The sequence below is a fragment of the Dermacentor variabilis genome, chromosome 1 (assembly GCF_050947875.1).
Source record: "Dermacentor variabilis isolate Ectoservices chromosome 1, ASM5094787v1, whole genome shotgun sequence".
Classification (NCBI taxonomy): Eukaryota; Metazoa; Arthropoda; class Arachnida; order Ixodida; family Ixodidae; genus Dermacentor; species Dermacentor variabilis.
Window position 1 is genome coordinate 35,904,855 of NC_134568.1, and position 19,578 is coordinate 35,924,432.

The following is a 19,578-nucleotide window of genomic DNA, read 5'->3' on the forward strand; positions in this document are numbered from 1 at the left end:
AGTCCAACGAGTGTGTAATGAAAAGAATTCTCAGTTCCAGGCCCCCCCCTGCTTAGCTAACAGTAGTCCCTACCGATAGCAACACCAGGTGTCTGCCTGACTCGTGCGAACTGTAACCACACACACTGTGCAGCAAGACCTCTATTAAATGCATCACTTTCGTCCCTCTAATACTTCGTGGAGTGCCCCAGAATTTAAGCACAACAGAGTTTCAGAGGAACACGGAAACTTGAAATGATCAACAGTGGTCGGGCATGAGATGTCTCCTGGAGCCAACATTTCAACAAGGGGACTTTATTCCGTCAAGTGCCTACGCCACGGCTCTGATGAAGATAAGTTCTCTTGTTGAAACAATGGTTCCAGCAAAATCACTTACTCGACCAGTGTTGAACACAAGATGCCTAGGTCACAAAGCACTTTCCTTTCCTGGGGGGACAGTCCTCACAAAATCCCAGCCAAAAGTGACTAGTGCTGCACAATGAAAAGAAGTCCACTTGCTGACACTCCAGTGGATGGCCCTAAAGCGCTATTCTAATTTTTCACTACCAGCACTGCAATGTTAGTGCCCTAAAATCAGAAGATGGCCACTGCTGCCACAGTCGAACCTTGCTATAACGAAGTCACATAGGACACCAAAATTGCTTCGTTATATCCATCTACGAGTGTGAACAGAAGAACACACAGCATCTATACTTTGCTACTACCATGGAGCAAGAAATATTTAGGAGTGGAAACTCCGCTGTTTGTGGTGACCAGAAAAGGTCACAAGCCCGCGGAGCCGTTATCGTGCTGGCGGCCTGGAAAGAAATTACCGCCGTTGAGAGCGCGCCGGAGCCGCCTGCCCGGGTGCTGCATTTTTTTTTTTCGCTGCGGCTTCTACGACGCGCCGAATGGCGCCGCCACTGTATACGGCCCTGTCGGCGCATACAACAATTGTGACCTTATCTGGTCGCCCGTGCTCGCTCACGCTGACAGGAGTTTCCCCTCCTAAATGTCTTACTCCGTGGCTACTACGCCCATTGCATCTGAACTTATGCTCAATTGCTTAAAAAGTCTCAACATATTCGTGACATGCTGCTTGCAATGGCCACCGGCTGCGCTACTTAGCCTAACCAGCACCGCTTCGTCAGAAGTGAGCAACCAAAGTTACGGTTTCATGCCAGTCGATATGGTGGCAAGTTTTGTTCATGACTGCCATGTCTTAGGCATCCGACGCACGGTTTATGCCCAAAACATAGTGTGGTGCCCGAGGTTTCAGTTATTGCCGTTATATATTGGTGCTATAGGTGTAAGTGGTGGCGCTGCAGGGAAGTCAGAACAATTGTGCAGGTCTGAGAAATTGGGTGTCTCAATAGGTTGACAGCTGTATTTGACATTTTGTTACCAGAATATGTATTTTGAGGCACCTGCAATAAAAAATTTACTTTGCTATAACCGATACCGTGTCAGATCCCGTATCTTCGATTGTGTCATAGCAGTACAATACCCTATAGAAATATTTCCATCTATTTACCATTTAATAAAATCAAATTTAACAATGCGTCACCATCAAAAATGCAAAATAATTTTGATACCAACAACAATGACACATGCTCATGAAACTGTAGAACTGCAACTGAAGAAGCTAGATGACTTATCACATGTTTTAATCTCAGTCAGACTTACAGAACAATTCACATCGTTGCCCGACGATTTCCACTTGACAAGTGCCAGTAACAGGCTTTGTATCAGCTGCAAAATCAAACACACAAGAAAACCTTTTTTAGAACATTTAGAAACATTTCAGGTAAAGACACTGCATTCTGCAGGACTTCTCAATGCAGCAGATCTGTATTGAGAAAACCCCCACTAATCCTAAAATGCAAAGAATTTCCAATCGTTCAGCCTGGTTTCGCACACACACCACTGCAAGATTACAAATATTCCCACAGGCATACCAACCCAACATATACATAAGCTCATAGTAAAATATTTTGCGCGCACAATTGACAAGGACACAGTGAAGGGGGGACACACGAGCGCTTACTCACAACCATTTTATTTTCGGAAAGATATAGAACATATATACCCCAGCTATCAGCGCTGAGCATGTGCTGAGCATGTGCTGAGCATGTCAGTAAAACAGAAACAGATAAACAGATTAAGAAGGTTCAACCAGTATTTAAAAAAGCGAATTCATTTTCAGTGATTACAACCGATGGTTGGCTTATGCATCTTTCAGCGCACTTTTTTATATGAAATGCTTCTGCAATTTCACGTGTTAGTTTATTTTTATCTGAAAACAAAATGTCAGTGTTAAAAAATACCGGATCACAGTGGCATAGATTTCAGTGGTTTGACAAGTGCGAATGATTTTCTTTACCAAGAGAACGTTCATGTTCTTTTAGACGGGTGTTTATGCACCGACCGGTTTGCCCTATGTACATGTTGCCACAGGTCAATGGAAGCCGGTACACAACACCTATTCTGCATTTAGTGAATTTTTTATCGTCTTTTAGACCGCAGCTACATTTTTTTACCCTATTGTCTAATTTGTTGGAAATAGCTTGGCACAGTTTTTGCACCTTGTTAGGAGCGCTGAAAACCACTTCAATGCCATACCCGCTGGCAACATTCTTTAGCCCATGGGAAAAATAATGTACGTAAGGTACCACTGCAAGGCGTTTTTTGTTCGTGCTAGGCCTGTTCCCTGAATGTGTGGGTTGTATACCCTTTACTATTTTTATTACCTTTTTGGCCGCTCTGACTAATGTGTTCCGGGAATCCCACCGAAGCTAGTCTTGTTACCTGATTATCAAAGCTTTCTTTCAGTCGGTGGCAACAAGATTTTACTAAATATTTTACTATGAATTCGTACCAACTCGCCCAACTATCAGTTCTGCTGCAGTATATACATAAGCAGAAGCTAAGCTGACAGCAGTGCCGTGTGGCTTCTAAGATTGAATGAAAATGTCACATTGAGAAAACAAGCAGCAGCACAACACTCAGTATCTTGAAGCCAGGTAACCAGCTGTTCTCCCAATACTGCTGAGAAATGGACCCTTTAAAAACCAATTAAGCAATGAAGGACAATTTCTAAAATGCCGGTACGTTACTGATCACTATCATCCTTACAGTATTATCTCTACTTCCAGCACCTTCCCCATTTCAATCCTCTCTGAAGGTCCTTTTTCTGATGCAGTTTGACACTTGATGGATCTTTAAATGCGTTAATATTTCAGCTTTCAGCCTGGCCTTCACTGCTGGAAAGTTGAAAAAAGACGAAAAAAAAATGGACAGGGTGGAACGCAGCAGCTGCAGTTTCGAATTCACGCACTTCAATACTGATACGAGCTGGAATATTATCTGCACGTCAAAGCGTTCCCAGAACAATACCTCGCGTGACTCTGCCTGCCCTATGACATGATGCCAGTGTAATTTGCTCCCTGAATTTCTTTTTTTGATGAAAACATTTATCTGAGAAAACTGTTCAACAGCAGACGAACAGGATTGAAATAGACTCCAGAGTGTACTCCACACTTGCTACACTGCCTCATGATTTGGAAATGGTTTGACTCTCACACAGTGAGGACTATAATTTTAGTGCTGCATGCGCTAACACAGGTTTTATCACTACCAACGACATGCCTTTATTACATAACCATGCTGTCTTATTTTTGTGCATATCTTGTAGTAAGTGTCAGTGACAAAGATAGCTTACAGCATATTTGATATAATTTTAAGGACAGCAGGGGATGCTTGACTTCCCTTGGAAAGTGCATTAATTCCAGACATGGACACCAAATGAAACATACAATGCCCCCTCCCTAAAAAGAAATGCAAATACTGATGATGTTACTCTTAGTAGGCACAAATCGCAATACTACTACAACAGCACATGCATTAGTATGCACTGGCTGCATTAGCATGCATTAGTATGCTGTGTCCCTAGAGCTTTGGAGGCTTGTAAGCCTATTTAATAAGTAACCAGATCGTGCTTGCATGGAGCCTCCCTCAATGTCATGGCTAATTCCAAGTATTGGGAACTAAAACAAAAGCTGGTCACAATAAATTACAATAACTTATTACATGCGATGACTGTTGAGGTGTGTCAAGTTTCCTGCACGTTATCAGCATTTTGAGGTATCAAAGTCATTATTTTACTTAGTGAAAATTTCTTGTTCACTGGCTTCTCGTGTTCAAAAGCATTCGGTTTGTCTTTTGTACAATTTTTAACACCACATTACTGCATGTCTTACACTGTATTTTTTGTATATGTATTCTAATTATTGTATAATCTTTGAGTGTACTCTCCCCCCTTACACAATGCCTCTAGGGGCCTGTAAGGTATCTTTAAATAAATAAATAAATATAAAAAATTATGGAATCTGGGGCACTTGCTCCCACTGTCCCCCCTTCCCCCAGTTCTAAAGCCCCTTACCCTCGTCTTTCCTTTCGACACAGTGAATCGTCACTTGTGGGATGAAAGGAACATGGAGTGAAGCAGAAGGTTAGAACTGGCCTAGCGGCACGGGTAATGGCTCGAAACACTTTGGCTGAGTTAAGCTTAGTTGTGGGGCTCTTATGTACCAGGCCTTCTGTGGCACAGTGTGTAGGATTAGTCCTGCAAGCATCAACCATCTGCATTTACCATTAGCAGTTTCTAAATCGAAACTGAGAATGGGAGCAATAAGTAAGAGAGACAGTCATGGGTCTCCTCGATTTGGCTGCACTTTCAGCACTAGTTCAAGAGTGCTGCACTCTGGCGCTCGATTTGGCGAGTGCAACACGCACCACCTGCCCTGCCGCACTTGACTTGACATCGTGCAGGCCTTTTCGTGCACGAGTTCTTTGCACGCTGGCACTCGCTCCGCTGTCAGTTCATCTCAGTGCATGAGGTCATGAGTTGTTGCAATCTGGCTGTTGCAGACGACAGTGTCGCACTGCACTTGCAGCACTCGCACGACACTTTTGTGAACTACGTGCAGAAAGTGCAGCCAAATCGAGGAGACCTCATGACTTTAATGATAAAACTGCACTATGAGACTGCTTGTCACCGTGCCTGCCACAGCGCAAGAAAATGACGAAGCTACATCAATTAGGTCCTTTTCAAGCTCTGCTTACTTTCATAACTGTAAATGAAAATGGACGAAGGAAGGATCACACACCAGAAACCACTGAAGGGTCTGTTGCAATTAGCGCAAATAAATAGCAATAACAACCAAACACATGATAGCAAAAGCTCAGTCATGAGAACACGCTGCAAAGTAAATGAAATTCTGGGGTTTTACATGGCAAAACGATGAGATGATTATAAGGCACTCTGTAGTGGGGGACGCCACATTAATTTTGACCACCAGGGGATCTTTAACATGCCCCCAATACATGGGACACAGACGTTTTTGCATTCTGCACCTATCGAAATGCAGCTGCGGTGGCTGAGATTCGATACCGCGACCTCGTGTTTAGCAGCGTAACACCGTAGCCACTAAGCCACCACGGCAGTCCTGCTGTAAAATGTATGAAACTAAGCAGGAAAAAGTTCACCAAAAGAAAAACCAAAACAACAACATAATGTGCAACTTTCTGTACACCGATATTACTATGCCCTGTAAATGTACACACATTCTGCAAGAGACTATTGTCAGGCACAGGAGGAAAAATCAGGTTCCATACTACAATTATTGGGTAAGGTGACAAAGTATTGCATCAGAAAAAAAAAAAAAAACTTTTGTGCCCATATTGCTTTGAAAGTCATGTAAGCTTAAACCTAAGATGCTTAAAAAATTTCAGCTTGTACTGGCATGCATAGTAAGAGTACAAAGTGCACTTTGAGTGTTGCCATTACATTAGCAACAACAGTAGTAAATAAAAAATAATAATCCTATGAGGTATTAACAGATCACAAGGGGCATAGCGATATTGATGAGCAAAAATTTTTGTACACCACGTATGAAAACAGCACAAGGGTGGGTGTTCTGTGGCATGTGACACTGTATCTTTTGTAATTGCTGGTTGCACATGGAAACAATTTTGTTGGGCATTTACAAGCCGAGTCATATACCCAATTCTTGTCTCAGAGGAAAATAAAACCTCATCCAAATGGGTATACATTAAAGACGGTCATCAAAACGGTCAAAATCAGCCTTGTAGCAGCTGTCAAGGCTAGGTTATCACAACCCTTCTGGAAGGTGGAGAATTTTTAAAAATGCGATTAGCCTTCTTAGGGCACCTCAAGCACTCTCCAGTATCTGTGTTTCTATGTCTCTAACCGTTTTCCTGCTAACTTGGGTCACTGGATAGTTAATGGTATAATGGGTTGAGCATCAGGCTGCTGTTCTAAGCGAACAATTATCGAAACCAACAGCTGGACCAACTTGGGTCACTGAATATGCGACGCCGGGTATGTGCTCCTCTACAATGAACCTATTTGGCAACAACTAGGGTTACTGGGTATGTGGCACTTTTTAATGACAAAAATATTTACTTTGAAATCTTTCTGCTTCTGGGTGGAATCAAACCTGTGTAATGCATATTCAGACTATCTTGGCAAAATATACATATTCAGACACGCATAGACTTTACAGTGGCATGGCTAGATGGCGCAGTGTGTCCAGTGAAAAGGAGCACGGCTGCATACACACACCATACATGACGCAATTTGGCAGTTGCAATACGGTGTATTGCCACAATGCTTCAATACTAATTGCATTAACATCAACATTCATCGCGAGATAGGTTATGCTGAAATTTATTTTATGTGGTCTCTGTGAACTCGCAACAAACCACAAGTCCTTGCTGTGCTGGTAGGGCACAGCACAAGCTCTGTCCACATTGCCAGACAAACATTCTAGAAGAATGCTCATAATGCAGCATGACAATGTATGCATGGCATGGAAGAAAACTGACAGAACAGACACTGGAAGTTCTTCCACATTCAGACCCTGCTGTTGTACCTGGAGTTTCTCAGCTGTGATCTGCACGATTTGTGAAGGATGTCATTTGAAGTGAGTGCAGTAAATATGTCTCGCCAATATCCAGCATCAGAGCTACTTGCAATTCAGGCCGCACTGCCTCACTCTCTCTTTGGAGGGCTCAAAATATAGTTCTAGCAGATGGGGAAGTCTAATTCTGGGACTGTGGCGAAAGTCTGTGCGGAAAGCAAGGGAAAACTGTGAGGAAATTCACCCACATACACACAAAAAGGTCAGCAATATTACGCTGAACTCGTTCAAAGAATATCGTAAGGCTTGTTCATTACTTTCGGCACGAACTGCGTGCAATTCATTATATTTGACTAATAAGCAGCGCTAGGACGATACAATGAAAGCCAGCGAGACTATTTATGTCCAATTAATGCAGCACGGCTTTACAACCGCTCACGCGCACTCCACGCTGTCCGAACTGTACGTAAGTTTGTAGGTAACGCGTCGGAACACATTACGGACGCGCTAGGCAACAGTTGGCCGCAGCCACGCCGCAGCCCTGACGAGCGCTTCTAGGCAAGCTTGCCAATCGTTATTTCTTGCGTAACTAGATCGTAATTATAACGCGGCAGCCACCCGTTGCAACTCAAAAGTGCGCAAGGCCACACATTGCCACCAAACTAGAAATTGCATGAGCTCACCACAAATGTTTGCACAGCACAATTTCAACGGCGATTACATTTTCGGACAGTGTATTCCGAAAGTGACTACAAAAGACGAGACTGCGTCATAAGGCACAAATGGAAAAAAATAAAACAAAGCAAAAAACCGGGCAACTTGCCTCCTCTCCGAGTGACTGAAACACTTTTTTTGTGAGGTCCTTGCAGCCCAGGATGTTGCCCGTGTTCAGAATAACTTGCTGCATAGAGGCAGGCAAAACAGCTGAGCAGTCGTTGCTCATGGTCGCTGCAGCGGGGTTCGTGTGTGCAGCTGGTCGGGTGGCGAACCACTGATACGTTGGCCAATGGCCAGTGAGCCAACCAGCTGAGAATCAATCTCGCTCCTTGATCTCGCCGGCTACGTCACTCTCTACGACAGCAGTAGTAGTATCTGGCGATGTTGCCTCACTATCACGTGGATCGCACTTTCGCCTCTTTGGCTGCCGATATATTCCATGTGCTCGCGTTTGCTTTCTGTCGACGTGTCAGCAAGTGCACTTCATAATTCATATTTTCCACACAACGACCATGTTCCTTACACGAAGTATCCAACACGGCAAACGGGAAATACGAAATTTAAGTTTCGTTCTCGTACTCCTCACGTCACATGTACTGCCCACTGCCACCCACGTTGATTTTGCCGTGCGCATGCGCCTTTAAACATGCGAGTGATCAAATTTTGTGGATTGGATTGACTTGATTTTGCATGCTTTGGGTGACGCCATTAAGTACGCCAGAAACAAAAACCTGTCTTTCATCGTACTAATCGTACTAACTTTGAAGAAGTGATTGCGCAGCCTTTTTCTATTAACTAGTACTTGCCTGTTTTATTTACTGTTTGAAATAATAACACGCATAATGGGTAATTGATGTATACATATTGTTCAAGCGGGTGCATATGCTGTGCTCATAAAAAAAAAAAGTCGCTTATTTTTGCTTTCTTAAGAGTACAAAGTAACTGCAAAAAATGCCTATTCTACTAAATGCCGTTTTATATTGAGAACAGACATGAGTTGCAAGTTGTGAATCACTTTTGCTTTTCCTTTTCTTTTTCTTCGTTAGCGCAAGCCAGCAGCCTGCCGTCACCTTCGTGGTCAGTCATCTGTCGGCCATATTAGGTGTCCACCTCCGTTTCGAAGATTATTAAATCGCCGTGCGATTGCACCTCGGGACTCTGCTACGCGCCCGGGGCCCGCGTTGACCGGAAACAGTCAGCCAGGTGAGGTCTTACCCGTGTGCGCGCCGCCTTCGGGTCGCGTCCGCAAAGGACGAGCGTTCCCGATTCATTCCCCGAGCTGCGCACATCGTCCTCGCTGCTCCGCCTGTGTGTATGTGAGCGACAGGCTGGCCACATAGCGGAGCGTAGAACGACTGGGTCGCCAGTTGCTCGATCTCGAAGCGTTTGCCTTTCCTTGGCGCAAACGTCTGTCGACGTCGACTTCGCGGAGAAAAAAAAGAAACTTTGAGGGAAAAAAAAAAATTGCGATGGTCGCGTCGTTTTGATCGGCCCACAGAGGCCTCTTTGTTCGCCCCGTGGGAGGGGACGTCGCGAAACCGCCTGTGCGGCAGGCAGTGCTCATACACGCACGTTTCGCTCCGCACTGTATCCACTGTGCAACCACCTCGTGTTCTCAGGCTCGCGATCGCCCGCGAGCGACCCCGACGAGGCGTGTCGAAAGGAACACGACATCGCGGCCGGACCTTGACCGTTTCCGTCATTCCCAGCTGGTGAGTTGCCAGCTTTCGGAACCCTTTTTTTTTTTTTTTTGTTTATAGCTTTGTTATTAAATTCGCGTTCTCGCCTCAAGATTAAGGGAATGCGCGGCCACGTCAGTGTGTGAGTGATGAACGCCCTGCACCGCCCCTCGATAAACCTCGCGCGTGAAGTTTGTTTTGTCTCGTTGCCTCATCGTCTTTCGGACGCCGACGGACTTGTCATTTGGAGACAGGAATCGACTAGTGTAAGGCAGCAGATGTGGCCTGGCCGACTCTTGTAGCGGCTCGGTAACGGCGCTCGCGCTAAACCAACCCTTGCTTCTCCGGACACGTTCGTGCATTTTCGATCTGCGGTATGCACGGTTCGTGCAAACTGTTCGTGCACGCGCGTAACATGCTGCACTGTCCTAAGTGTTCGGCTGCAGTCTTAGGTGTCGTGGAAGCGTTGCGTTATGGTTTAGCCATTTAATTTTCTTATGCTGACGAAGCGCCAATGGGCCGCTTCCACTCCATTCAGAACCGGAACAGGCCGTGCGAGCATTCGAAACTACGCGTGCACTAGCTCGGCAGTGATCATCTTTAGAAACTCCTCTGCTGTTGCCTTCGTTTAGAAGTCCTTCGACCATTTGTTTTCGTCTACGCGATAGTTTTAGAAAATTATTCTTATCTCCATGTCGCTGAATTCATTCGTTTCGTTAACTGCATTGATTATTTACTTCGACTGCACGGTCGTCAGTGATCGTGACTTCTGAACGATTTTGACGGTGCTGTAGCTGTATTTAATGCACATTTCCTTCCGTGTAGTACATATCCGGCAGGCTTATGATATGCCTATTTCAGCACCACGTAATTCAGTCGATGGAGCAGAAAGTTTCCGCACTTTTCTAGCATCTTTTGCTATTGTCCACAAAAAACGGATAGTAAAACGCGGTAGAACATTTAAGCAGTGTCTTATTGGTTCTATAAGTGTGCATTATGCACATGGAACCGCAAAAGCATTTCTGGATTAAAAGCAATAATTTGTACAAAGTGTGGCGTCTGGAAAAACACCTTGGCATCTCGGATATCTCCGACATATTGGCAATAGTGGGGGAGAACCTGCTGTGCTAACACCATCAGCGACTTTCAATTGTTTACCTTTCCGTGCTTTTAAGGTACTTTTCACTGTCGCCGATTTTGCAGCACTGGTCCAATCTGAATTTCCTTACATTCTATGTGATACACTTTAAACCTGGGATTTTTTTTTTCCTTAGCGCTTGAGATTTTTGGAGTATGAAGTTGTAGACACAGCATCGCCTGGTGATATTATGCCTCCTAAATACATGCCTTCCATTTGTGACAGCTGTAAGCTTCATAAATGTGCCAGGCCATGTCGTGCATGCCATATTTTGTGGCAGCATTTTTGGCAATCATTTTGCTGCTCCTGTTGATTTTGCTAATATCATACTTTGGTGCACGCTGATTTGTTTGCTCAGTACAGGCATCGCTGATGAACTGCTTTGTATCTTCTTACCTGTAGTTGCGCAAATAGTCCAGCATGCAATTGCTGGCCTGTTGCGCAACTGTTTATACTGCCGTGCAGAGGTTTAACACAGTGCAGTGCGTAACAGTTTTTGCAGTTATTTCTTAACGTGGAAGCCATTACACACTGCCTCGTTTTCTTGTGCTCTGACATTAGTTATCACAGGGTCATTGCAATCAGTACTCTGTGCTTTGTATTGTGCTCAACCTTTTTTGTAGGTTGTGCTGAAGCATTCACGTCAGTCTATTCTCTCATGTAATCTATTATCTTGCTTCCAAGTTCTAGTTGCAGAATGCTGGGCCCGCTTTGTCATTCTTATCACTGTCCTGCTCGTTGGCTTTTTCAGTTTGGCATACCCACCGATTGCATTCTCGTTTACCTGTGGTGATAGCACATTGCTACTATTATTCTTTATTGCTCCCCACATTCAGTAGTGTCCTTGCTGTTCAGATAATTTTTTTGTACCATTATGTGTGGCCCAAGTTTGTCAGAGGAAAGTACAGTTAATCTTTCACCTGTGCACCAGAAAATTTTTTACTTTTGACTTTTCTTCTTGATTGAGCAGTTTCATGTATCTTGTTTGGAGCTTCTTCCTCGTTTATACACGTGGATTGAGATGAATATGCAACTTCTCTTCCCTCTGGAGAAGGAGTCCGTGTTGATTGCACATTGCCCCTGCGCATATTGATATCTGCCCTGTGTTGAGGCACATTGACAGTGGCTGTAGGCAAGCCAGAGAATACATGCAATGGTTTATGGCCTACTGAGCATGCTGAGGCTGGCTCTTATTCTGGTTTGTATCACGTTAAGGACACTGCTTCCCAGAAATGCATGCTGTTTGGCTGTAGATGGGGTAGCTGAACTAACCATTTCTATTGCTAAGTGTAGGTATGTCAATTGTGCCTAACCTTAATGTTGCGTAATGACAACCAGCAGACAAACAAAAGCAGTTCTAGCGCGTTTTCTACACTGGTAGTTGTCATGAAACTGTTGTGACTGCATGTTACTGCAATCAGTTGCAGAAGCACAGCATTCCTGAGTCTCGGAGGCTTCGGAATGTACACCATTATCAGTCTTGAGGTATGTCGCTGCCACTGATGCTCAGTGCATTGGTGTTTCTTCTTGCAGTGGAATGGGTGCTACCAATTCCACTGCTTTGGCAAGCCTGTACAGTCTTCGAAGCTTCTGTAGGCTCCAATCATCCATTCTTTTTCATTGTGCCACATATTGATGAGAGTGCAATTTGAAAGGCCTAAATAAAGGTCTATTCAGTTTCTTCTGCCCATCAGAAAGCCAAGGTTGTTTCATTTACGTTGGGTAGCCATTCTGGTCTTTGACTTGCGTGGCCAATGAATGTCTTCTGCCCATCAGAAAGCCAAGGTTGTTTCATTTACGTTGGGTAGCCATTCTGGTCTTTGACTTGCGTGGCCAATGAATGTTGACCCTAGCATTCTAAAAATCTCGGAACAGATTAGTGTTTTTCAATATCTGGTTCTATGAAACATTTGCAGCTTTCTCTTCACTGTATTGTCACTTCAGGGGGGCATGAATTTCAAAACAGCAGCAGTTTATTTCCAGTTGTGCATGTACCGCAGTGAAAATTGCTGCATGTTTTCTCATGAGGCGTAGTTCAGATTGCAACATGCCTTGACTCTGTGTCTGTGTGGAAATGTCATGAAGACCGTATTCATCATCGGTCTAATTCTTTTTCATTGAAAGTGACAACCCATTGCATTCTTATAGCCTTACATCGGATTGTGGATTTGTCTGCCTAAGTTGGTGTTATTTTAATAGTACAGTAATCATTTAGTCTTCGTTAACATACCCACAAAATTTATTTGAATGCAGAGCCTACACAAATGTATTGATTTCTTTGCTGTCACAGCATGCAGCTTAAAATCCATCAGTGAACTATGTGCACACAGTGCTTCGATTCTGGGTTGTGTTACCTAGGTCATGAAGAATCAGTTTTTCTTGTGAGTTGTGCATCTGAAAACTTTTATAAAAAAGATCTACAAAGCATGAAGTTGAGGCACTGCAAAATAAACGTTTCGGGTCTTGCTTTAATACAGCTGCACAAAATCCTGATCCAGGAGTGAATCATTTGGAGCCTAAGCTTCTAGCATAGCGATATGTAAGAATGCAATTTTTCATGCTGAACCAGCTTGACCAAATTAACTACAAATTGTTAACCCAAATAAACATTCATACTCATTTAGTAAAGCTTGTGATAAGTGAGTGCACCATGTATGGTTTGCAGAAGTTCAACACAGCCAGTTGCCTGCTTTGTGGCTATTTCAAGGACCCTGTGGCAGATTTTTGTGGATTTCCCACTTTTTAAGTCAATGAGGCTGGATAACTTTGGGTTATGGTATTTCGTGTGAGGAAAAAAATAAATGCAGAGAATCCATTTGTAATTGACTCGCTTGTAAATGCTAGCTAGGCACATGCACTAGCCATGTTTTGTTTTTGATGTGCCAACTTTTAATGGAATCGTTCTTGTATTTTGCTTAGATAGGTGAGCAAATTGAGCGAAATCCTTTTTCAGTCAGATTTCCACATGGGGTCAGAATTTCAGGCAGTGGGCAAGCTACAGCCACACACGCACGTGCGCGCGCACACACACACACACACACACACACACACACACACACACACACACACACACACACACACACACACACACACACACACACACACAAAAACAAAGTTTTATGCTCCTCTTCAGCATGCTCTGTGACCAAAATTGTAGTGCCACTACCTGGTAGGAGCACTTAAAAGCTTTGATTCCACCATGTATACTTTCATCCATGGATGCATGTGTGTGTGTTAATTTCACCACTGTTTTTTGATGGATGTTATACAGTATAATTGGGTTCCTGTACTGCACTTCCTAAAGAAATTTTTTTTGTTTATTTTCCCAAATGCCAAATTGTCTTTCAGCAATTCAGTCACGTTAAGTAAGTGTTTGAGATGCCTAGTTAATTGTGTGTTTTGTTCATTCTGTAGAGTTCTTTTTTCTCTCCTATGCCAACCCATCAATCAATGATTGCAGGTGACCCATCCAGTGGGAAAGTGACAGATAGTGAGTGAAAAGTAGCAGCCTGAGCAGCCACCACCACAGCCAGCAGGATGACTGCGGGGCCGTACAACTACTCCTACATCTTCAAGTACATCATAATTGGTGACATGGGCGTGGGCAAGTCGTGCCTGCTGCACCAGTTCACTGAAAAGAAGTTTATGGCTGACTGCCCGCATACCATCGGTGTTGAGTTTGGCACGCGCATCATCGAGGTGTGCGGTCAGAAGATCAAGCTCCAGATCTGGGACACAGCTGGTCAGGAGCGCTTTCGCGCTGTCACCCGATCCTACTACCGTGGCGCTGCTGGAGCACTCATGGTCTACGACATCACCAGGTGCCTGGCTTTGTATTGTGACTTGTGCTCAGCACTTTGTGTGACGAGTTCTAGGGTTCTGGGGTGTAGGACTAATTCGGGGGACCAGAGTTAACTGCTCTCGGGTGTGCAGCAGAGCTCACTTGGTACTCCCTGCTCCATGAAAGCTATGGAACGTGAGACAAGTGTGTTGTCCTCGCCCTCTAAACCTGTGGAGTACAAGGGATTGCATCCTGAACTCCACTGCACAGACTGGAGTCCACTCTGGTCATGGCCCGAGAACTTTTAAAAAAAGAAGGCACAATTTTGCAAACAGATTAGGTGCGTAATATGGAAGCATGTGCAATACAATTGGTAGTGCACCAAAAATTAGACGAAGTGAAAGATGCACACACACAGCACTGGCTGGTAACTAAATGCTTTATTTGAAGATCTAAACAAAATAGAAATTCGCAGGATAACAGACGCTTGAAGTGACTAACAGTGGTCGAAGTAGGAATGTCTCTGGCTGGAGCCATCGTTTCAACAAGGGGGCTTATCTTCGTCGGGGCCCTTTGTTTGTATATGTATGGATATGTTTATGTACGTATATATATATATATATATATATATATATGGCTTATTTTAAAATTACTCCATCGATAACCCTTCTGAAGCTTCTTCAGTCAATTTGCTTTATGTTTGAAGCGTGAAAAGTTCATTTTACCTCTTGACTATGCAACAGATATGTCATTGCCACACACGGTTCAGGTAGAAACAAGGGAAAATGCTTTATCTTATCCTGTTTCAAAATCAACTATTCTGCAAAGTTCTTTATAAAAAAAGATTTTCAGGCATGCTAGCATTTCTAAGGTCAGTCACAATCCAGAAGCAGCCTTTTTTTAAAGCGATCGCGTTAAGGGCCCTGTGTTGCAGTCAATCCGACATCAGCGTCCAGTGTCGGATGTAATTTCGGCAAAATGATTTTCGAACCACCCATACCCAGGCCCTCCATGTGGCACATGTAAGTTACTGAACTAATTGTATTTTTCAAGCTAAAATACGTAGAAAAATAGTAAAGTATGACTTGCACACAAGCTACAGGCATGATAGCGTCGAACTGTAATTTGAATGTACAAGACAAGAAAACATAATTCTGTTACGCGAAAACTCGAACCCCTTTTCCAGCATTTCTGCAATACATAGACTAGCCACGGCGTCCGCCATATGTGCGCGCAGATGCGGTAATATCTCCGAGTCCACGGAGCAGCGCACCCATTTCCTTGAAACAATTCTAGATGGCGCTCTCTTCCGCCGCATCGTGGCCCACGCAAGAGGTCTCGTTTCTACCAGAAAGCCCGCCTTCGTGTATTGCGTTTGCCGCGAGCGTTTCCCGGTAAACATTATGGTTGCATACGCTGCAGTTGTCGGGAAGCACGAGAAGCAGTCAAGGATCTTCAAATGCTATCTCGTTCCACTCTTATAGGCGAAGCTTAAGCGTCCTCCAAATTTTTGCATGTGCAACTCGCGTGCAAGCTGTCAGTAGCAGATTCCATCGTTTAAATCTCCCGAAGGACTAAAAAAATATACAGTGCATCTGTGTTTCAATTATTTGTGTGAGCTGCGCTTGCATACATCTCTGGAAAAGAAATTCAGTGTCTTTACACACCTTCGTAAGGCATGACGAGAAGATCTTGACATTCTTCTACATGTAAAAAAAAGTTGAAATTCGAATAAAGCATTAAGTTTTCAGTCAGCACTGTATGTATGCATGTATGTATGGCTCTTTTTCACTGCTTTTTTAATGTGTGACGTGATCATAAGCCAACTAGCCTGACAGTATATCCTCATGCATGTGAAAATGTGAGAATCTAGCCTATATGGTGTCAGCGTGGGGCTTGAAGTGCAGGTGAACGGAATATTTGCCTTTACCTTTCTGAAGGAGAGCCTGTTAGGATAGCTTAGGTTGGATGCTGTATCTTCTGTGTTGGAGCATAGGAGTAGCGATCTTTAAAGGGAACTTGAAACAATTTTGATAATCTTGTACAAACTTACCGAGTGTTAGGGTAGGTCCTTTTGATCACTAATTGACGCATCTAAGTGCTCCGCATAAAGCCTGTAATTTATTATAAGGTTTTAAAAATGTACATCGCTACCGATCGCAGCACAACACTTCGCTGAATTTTCAAGTGCCCCTGACCATTTGACGCAAGGTGCCCTAATGACACTACTAAGGCGAGCTATCCGACTGGCAGCCTAGGGTGTGTCATCAATAATTTTTCCAACTTTATGGTGAACCTATGTTGTTCGTAATAGTTGGAATGTTAGTTAAGTTGTTTCTGTATAAAGCAAGTAATAGAACGAGAATGCGCATGGACAATTTCTGACTACACTTAAGCACTTCTGGCACAAAACAAGTGTCATCTGCTTGTGTTACCACGTGCTCCATGTTCACGAGAGCTCCGCGGTCAGTGTTGATCTCCATCTTACTTCTCGCAAACACCATGGTTCGCCCTTGTTAAATTGTGAGCTGCAAACGTAGCGGCTGGCAATATGTCATGCTCCGACATCACGTCTCTCTGCAAGGCAGCAGACGAGTAGAGTGGCTGCAGCGCATCCGACTGTCGATATCCGATCGGTGTCAGAATCTGCATGTTTGCGGCTGTCACATTACGCTGGAGGATTACTACCACAGTAGCGTTTTGTGTGTCTGGTATTCGGGTAAATGCAAGTGCAAGCGAACTGGGCGTGGCCGTTTGACCGTGCAGTTTCACGGGATGAGCAGAGGTGCAAACGTGAATGGTCTGTGTGACTAATGCAGTGCAGCCACTTGGTGGTACAGAGCTCAACCAAACACAGACGCAGTAATGAAGTGCATTCTTCTTTCGTGCTGGTGTAAATTTTCTGCAGGGGTGTAATTGCGAACACATTTTTGTAAACGTTTCAAATGTTTTACACTTGGTTAGAGCAATATTAGCTCTTTGTTTAGCTGGTTAAGCTCTGCGCCACTCGGTGGCTCGACCGTGCAGACCGATCCGGCCGCTCACGTACGTCTGCGCTAAAGCTCCTTCATCAGTCTGAGTTTATGCCTCCACTCATCCATCGAAACACCCAGCTCGCCTGTGGTAACTGGAATACTGGACACACTCGGTGCTGCGACAGAATGCTCGCAAATGCATGTTGCTTTGATAGCTGTTGCTTGTGGTAGACTGCAAAGTGCCTGGCGGAGAGGTTGGAGAGGCTTCGTGCATGCGCTTCTAGACAACCGGAAGTAGACGACGCGATGTGCCATCATGGCGCAGAGCAAGTGAAGGGGGAGCTTAGCTCCAATTGCTCGCCAAACGAGTTGAGAAAATGCATGGTTGGGGAGGAGGGTAACTTGTAATCGTCTGTAGGTTCTCTTAATATGAGACACTTCGCACAAGTTCTGGTGCGAATGATTAACTGTCACTGTTCTCTACGCATCTACAAAATTTGTCCGGTCCGTTTCAGAGGTTCTTTAAGGATGTGACACACAGAAAGAACGGTTTGGAGCACACTTGTGCATATCAATTCACTAATAATTAATGATTTGTAACCAGTAACATTTTCTTTTTCTCATGTTTTGTAATTGTCACTTTCATTTCTTGAGCAGTGACTTGATGGCAATCAAATGTCTTTCTTTTTCCTTGCCTCTTTATGTCTCACTTTCCTATAGATAACATGTTCTAACCAGCAGTACAACTGTATGCATGCAGGCTTCACAGTAAACTGTTGGTAGTAGCACATCTTCTAACTCTTTCATGTCTTTCATAATGTTTATAAATTTGGGCTAATTCTACAATATTATGAATCCTGCATCAAATATTACACAAAATAAACTGTTTGCAAAAAGGTGTTAAAAGTGCTAAAACAAAAATTACTGGCACACAATTGCAAAAAAAAAAAAAAAGAAATGTGTACGAAAAGTAATTCTGGTGATACCTGCACCGCCCTCTTGTCGCAGCGCAAGGTTCCATATGCCAGAGGGGTATCTACTTCAAGCAAGTTTTAGACAAGTTTCTGAAGGTGAAAGTGACAGCAACAAAGTCGCTGTCATCTAGAACCTATGTGTTGCTAATTAGCCTGGGCTGCTACAAGTTTGCAACTCTTTGTCTACTGTGTCTAAAAGTGAATCATCATTAATGACTTGTGTATGTATGTCACACAGTGTGTATTCGGGCTAAACATTTAATGAAGAATGCATGCTATTCTCGTGCTGACCCCCCCCCCCCCCCTGTTGCCTTTAGAAGTCTGTGAGGATTTTATATACTTTAAATTTCACAGGTTGGCAGGTGTGGAATAGATCCTTCATGACTGAAAAACAAGCTTTTAGTACTACAGGGAAGCTTTGTGCATGATCTTGTCGAGGCATGCCAGTTTGTGCTGCCAGGACTTTTTGTGTGAATTCAGTAACAAAATAGCAACACCGCAGCTGGGGCCTGTGGAAACATGGTGAAAAGCAGCTTTCTTATTGTGTTACGATTAAGTGCAAATAATGGAGCTTGAGCCAATGGTAATAGGCTTTTTTTTTTTTTTTTTCATTGTTACAAGATAACATGGCCTCAAACATATAAGAAGTGAAGCACAAAAACTAGGTAAAACATTTAACATTGCCCAGAAAATTTTTTAGTCCAGCTGTAGCTGCGCAAGAAACTTTTGTTTCTGCTTAATATTGAAGTGATGCTTGTCACTGCTGTTGCCCCACTATCTTTGTCTGACCATGAAGGGCTTAATAGCGGACAGGCAGCACTTCTGTGACTGTTAATTGATAGTGTTGACCATTTGGAGCCCATTTTCTCAAAAGAAATTTGTTTACGGCAGATTTCACAACTCACGGAAAAAGAAAGGGACTGCTAAATTTGACATGTGTGACACTAACCCTCCCATCTGGTTTGCTGTTAACAAAGTGTTCAAAATTTGGCCTGGTTGGCAACAGTTTCCCACGTACCTGCTTGTCACATACAATGCTAATGCGGCATACCATAATGAGTAAAGCTATTAGGTGACGAGATGGGTGGCTATTGGTCCTCTGCTTGTTTTCTTCCACTGTCACTTTCATACCATTGTGAGCTCGTTCAACACTGCACTTTCTTGTTTTTATTCCTCCATTCAGCATGTCCATTCAGCATATTTACTTTGTTACATTTTTGTTAATCGATGGACCAAGATTGTGTCTTGGCTATTAGAAGCTCCGATTTTCATCAGCTATTTAATGCACATTGTAATCTTGATGTGTAGGTGTTTTTGCATTCTCTTCTATTCCACTGTCATCAGAATGTGGTAACCAAAGTCGAACCCATGCTCGTATGCTTGGCAAAAGA

The 19,578-nt window shown here is 43.7% G+C and overlaps 2 protein-coding genes across 4 annotated transcripts in view; one reads left to right on the top strand and one right to left on the bottom strand.

The window, feature by feature from the left end:
• Nucleotides 1–8,275, bottom strand: part of Gclm (Glutamate-cysteine ligase modifier subunit) — an 87,412-nt gene extending 79,137 nt beyond the window's left edge. Inside the window, exons 1-2 of one of the 2 annotated variants that reach the window (XM_075686636.1) lie at nt 7,747–8,275; nt 1,666–1,731 (exon numbers count right to left, since the gene is read on the bottom strand). In XM_075686636.1, coding sequence (XP_075542751.1) covers nt 1,666–1,731; nt 7,747–7,866 — 186 coding nt within the window. In that variant the 5' untranslated portion in view covers nt 7,867–8,275. The remainder of the gene's footprint in view (nt 1–1,665; nt 1,732–7,746) is intronic. The other variant, XM_075686628.1, reaches the window with a different exon arrangement.
• A 411-nt stretch (nt 8,276–8,686) lies between these two features.
• Rab14 (RAS oncogene family member Rab14) overlaps nt 8,687–19,578 on the top strand; it is a 54,860-nt gene continuing 43,968 nt past the window's right edge. The window contains exons 1-2 of one of the 2 annotated variants that reach the window (XM_075686646.1): nt 8,687–8,843; nt 13,918–14,278. In XM_075686646.1, the coding sequence (XP_075542761.1) occupies nt 13,995–14,278 (284 nt within the window). In that variant the 5' untranslated portion in view covers nt 8,687–8,843; nt 13,918–13,994. Of the gene's footprint in view, nt 8,844–8,911; nt 9,353–13,917; nt 14,279–19,578 lie in introns of those variants that run through there. The other variant, XM_075686654.1, reaches the window with a different exon arrangement.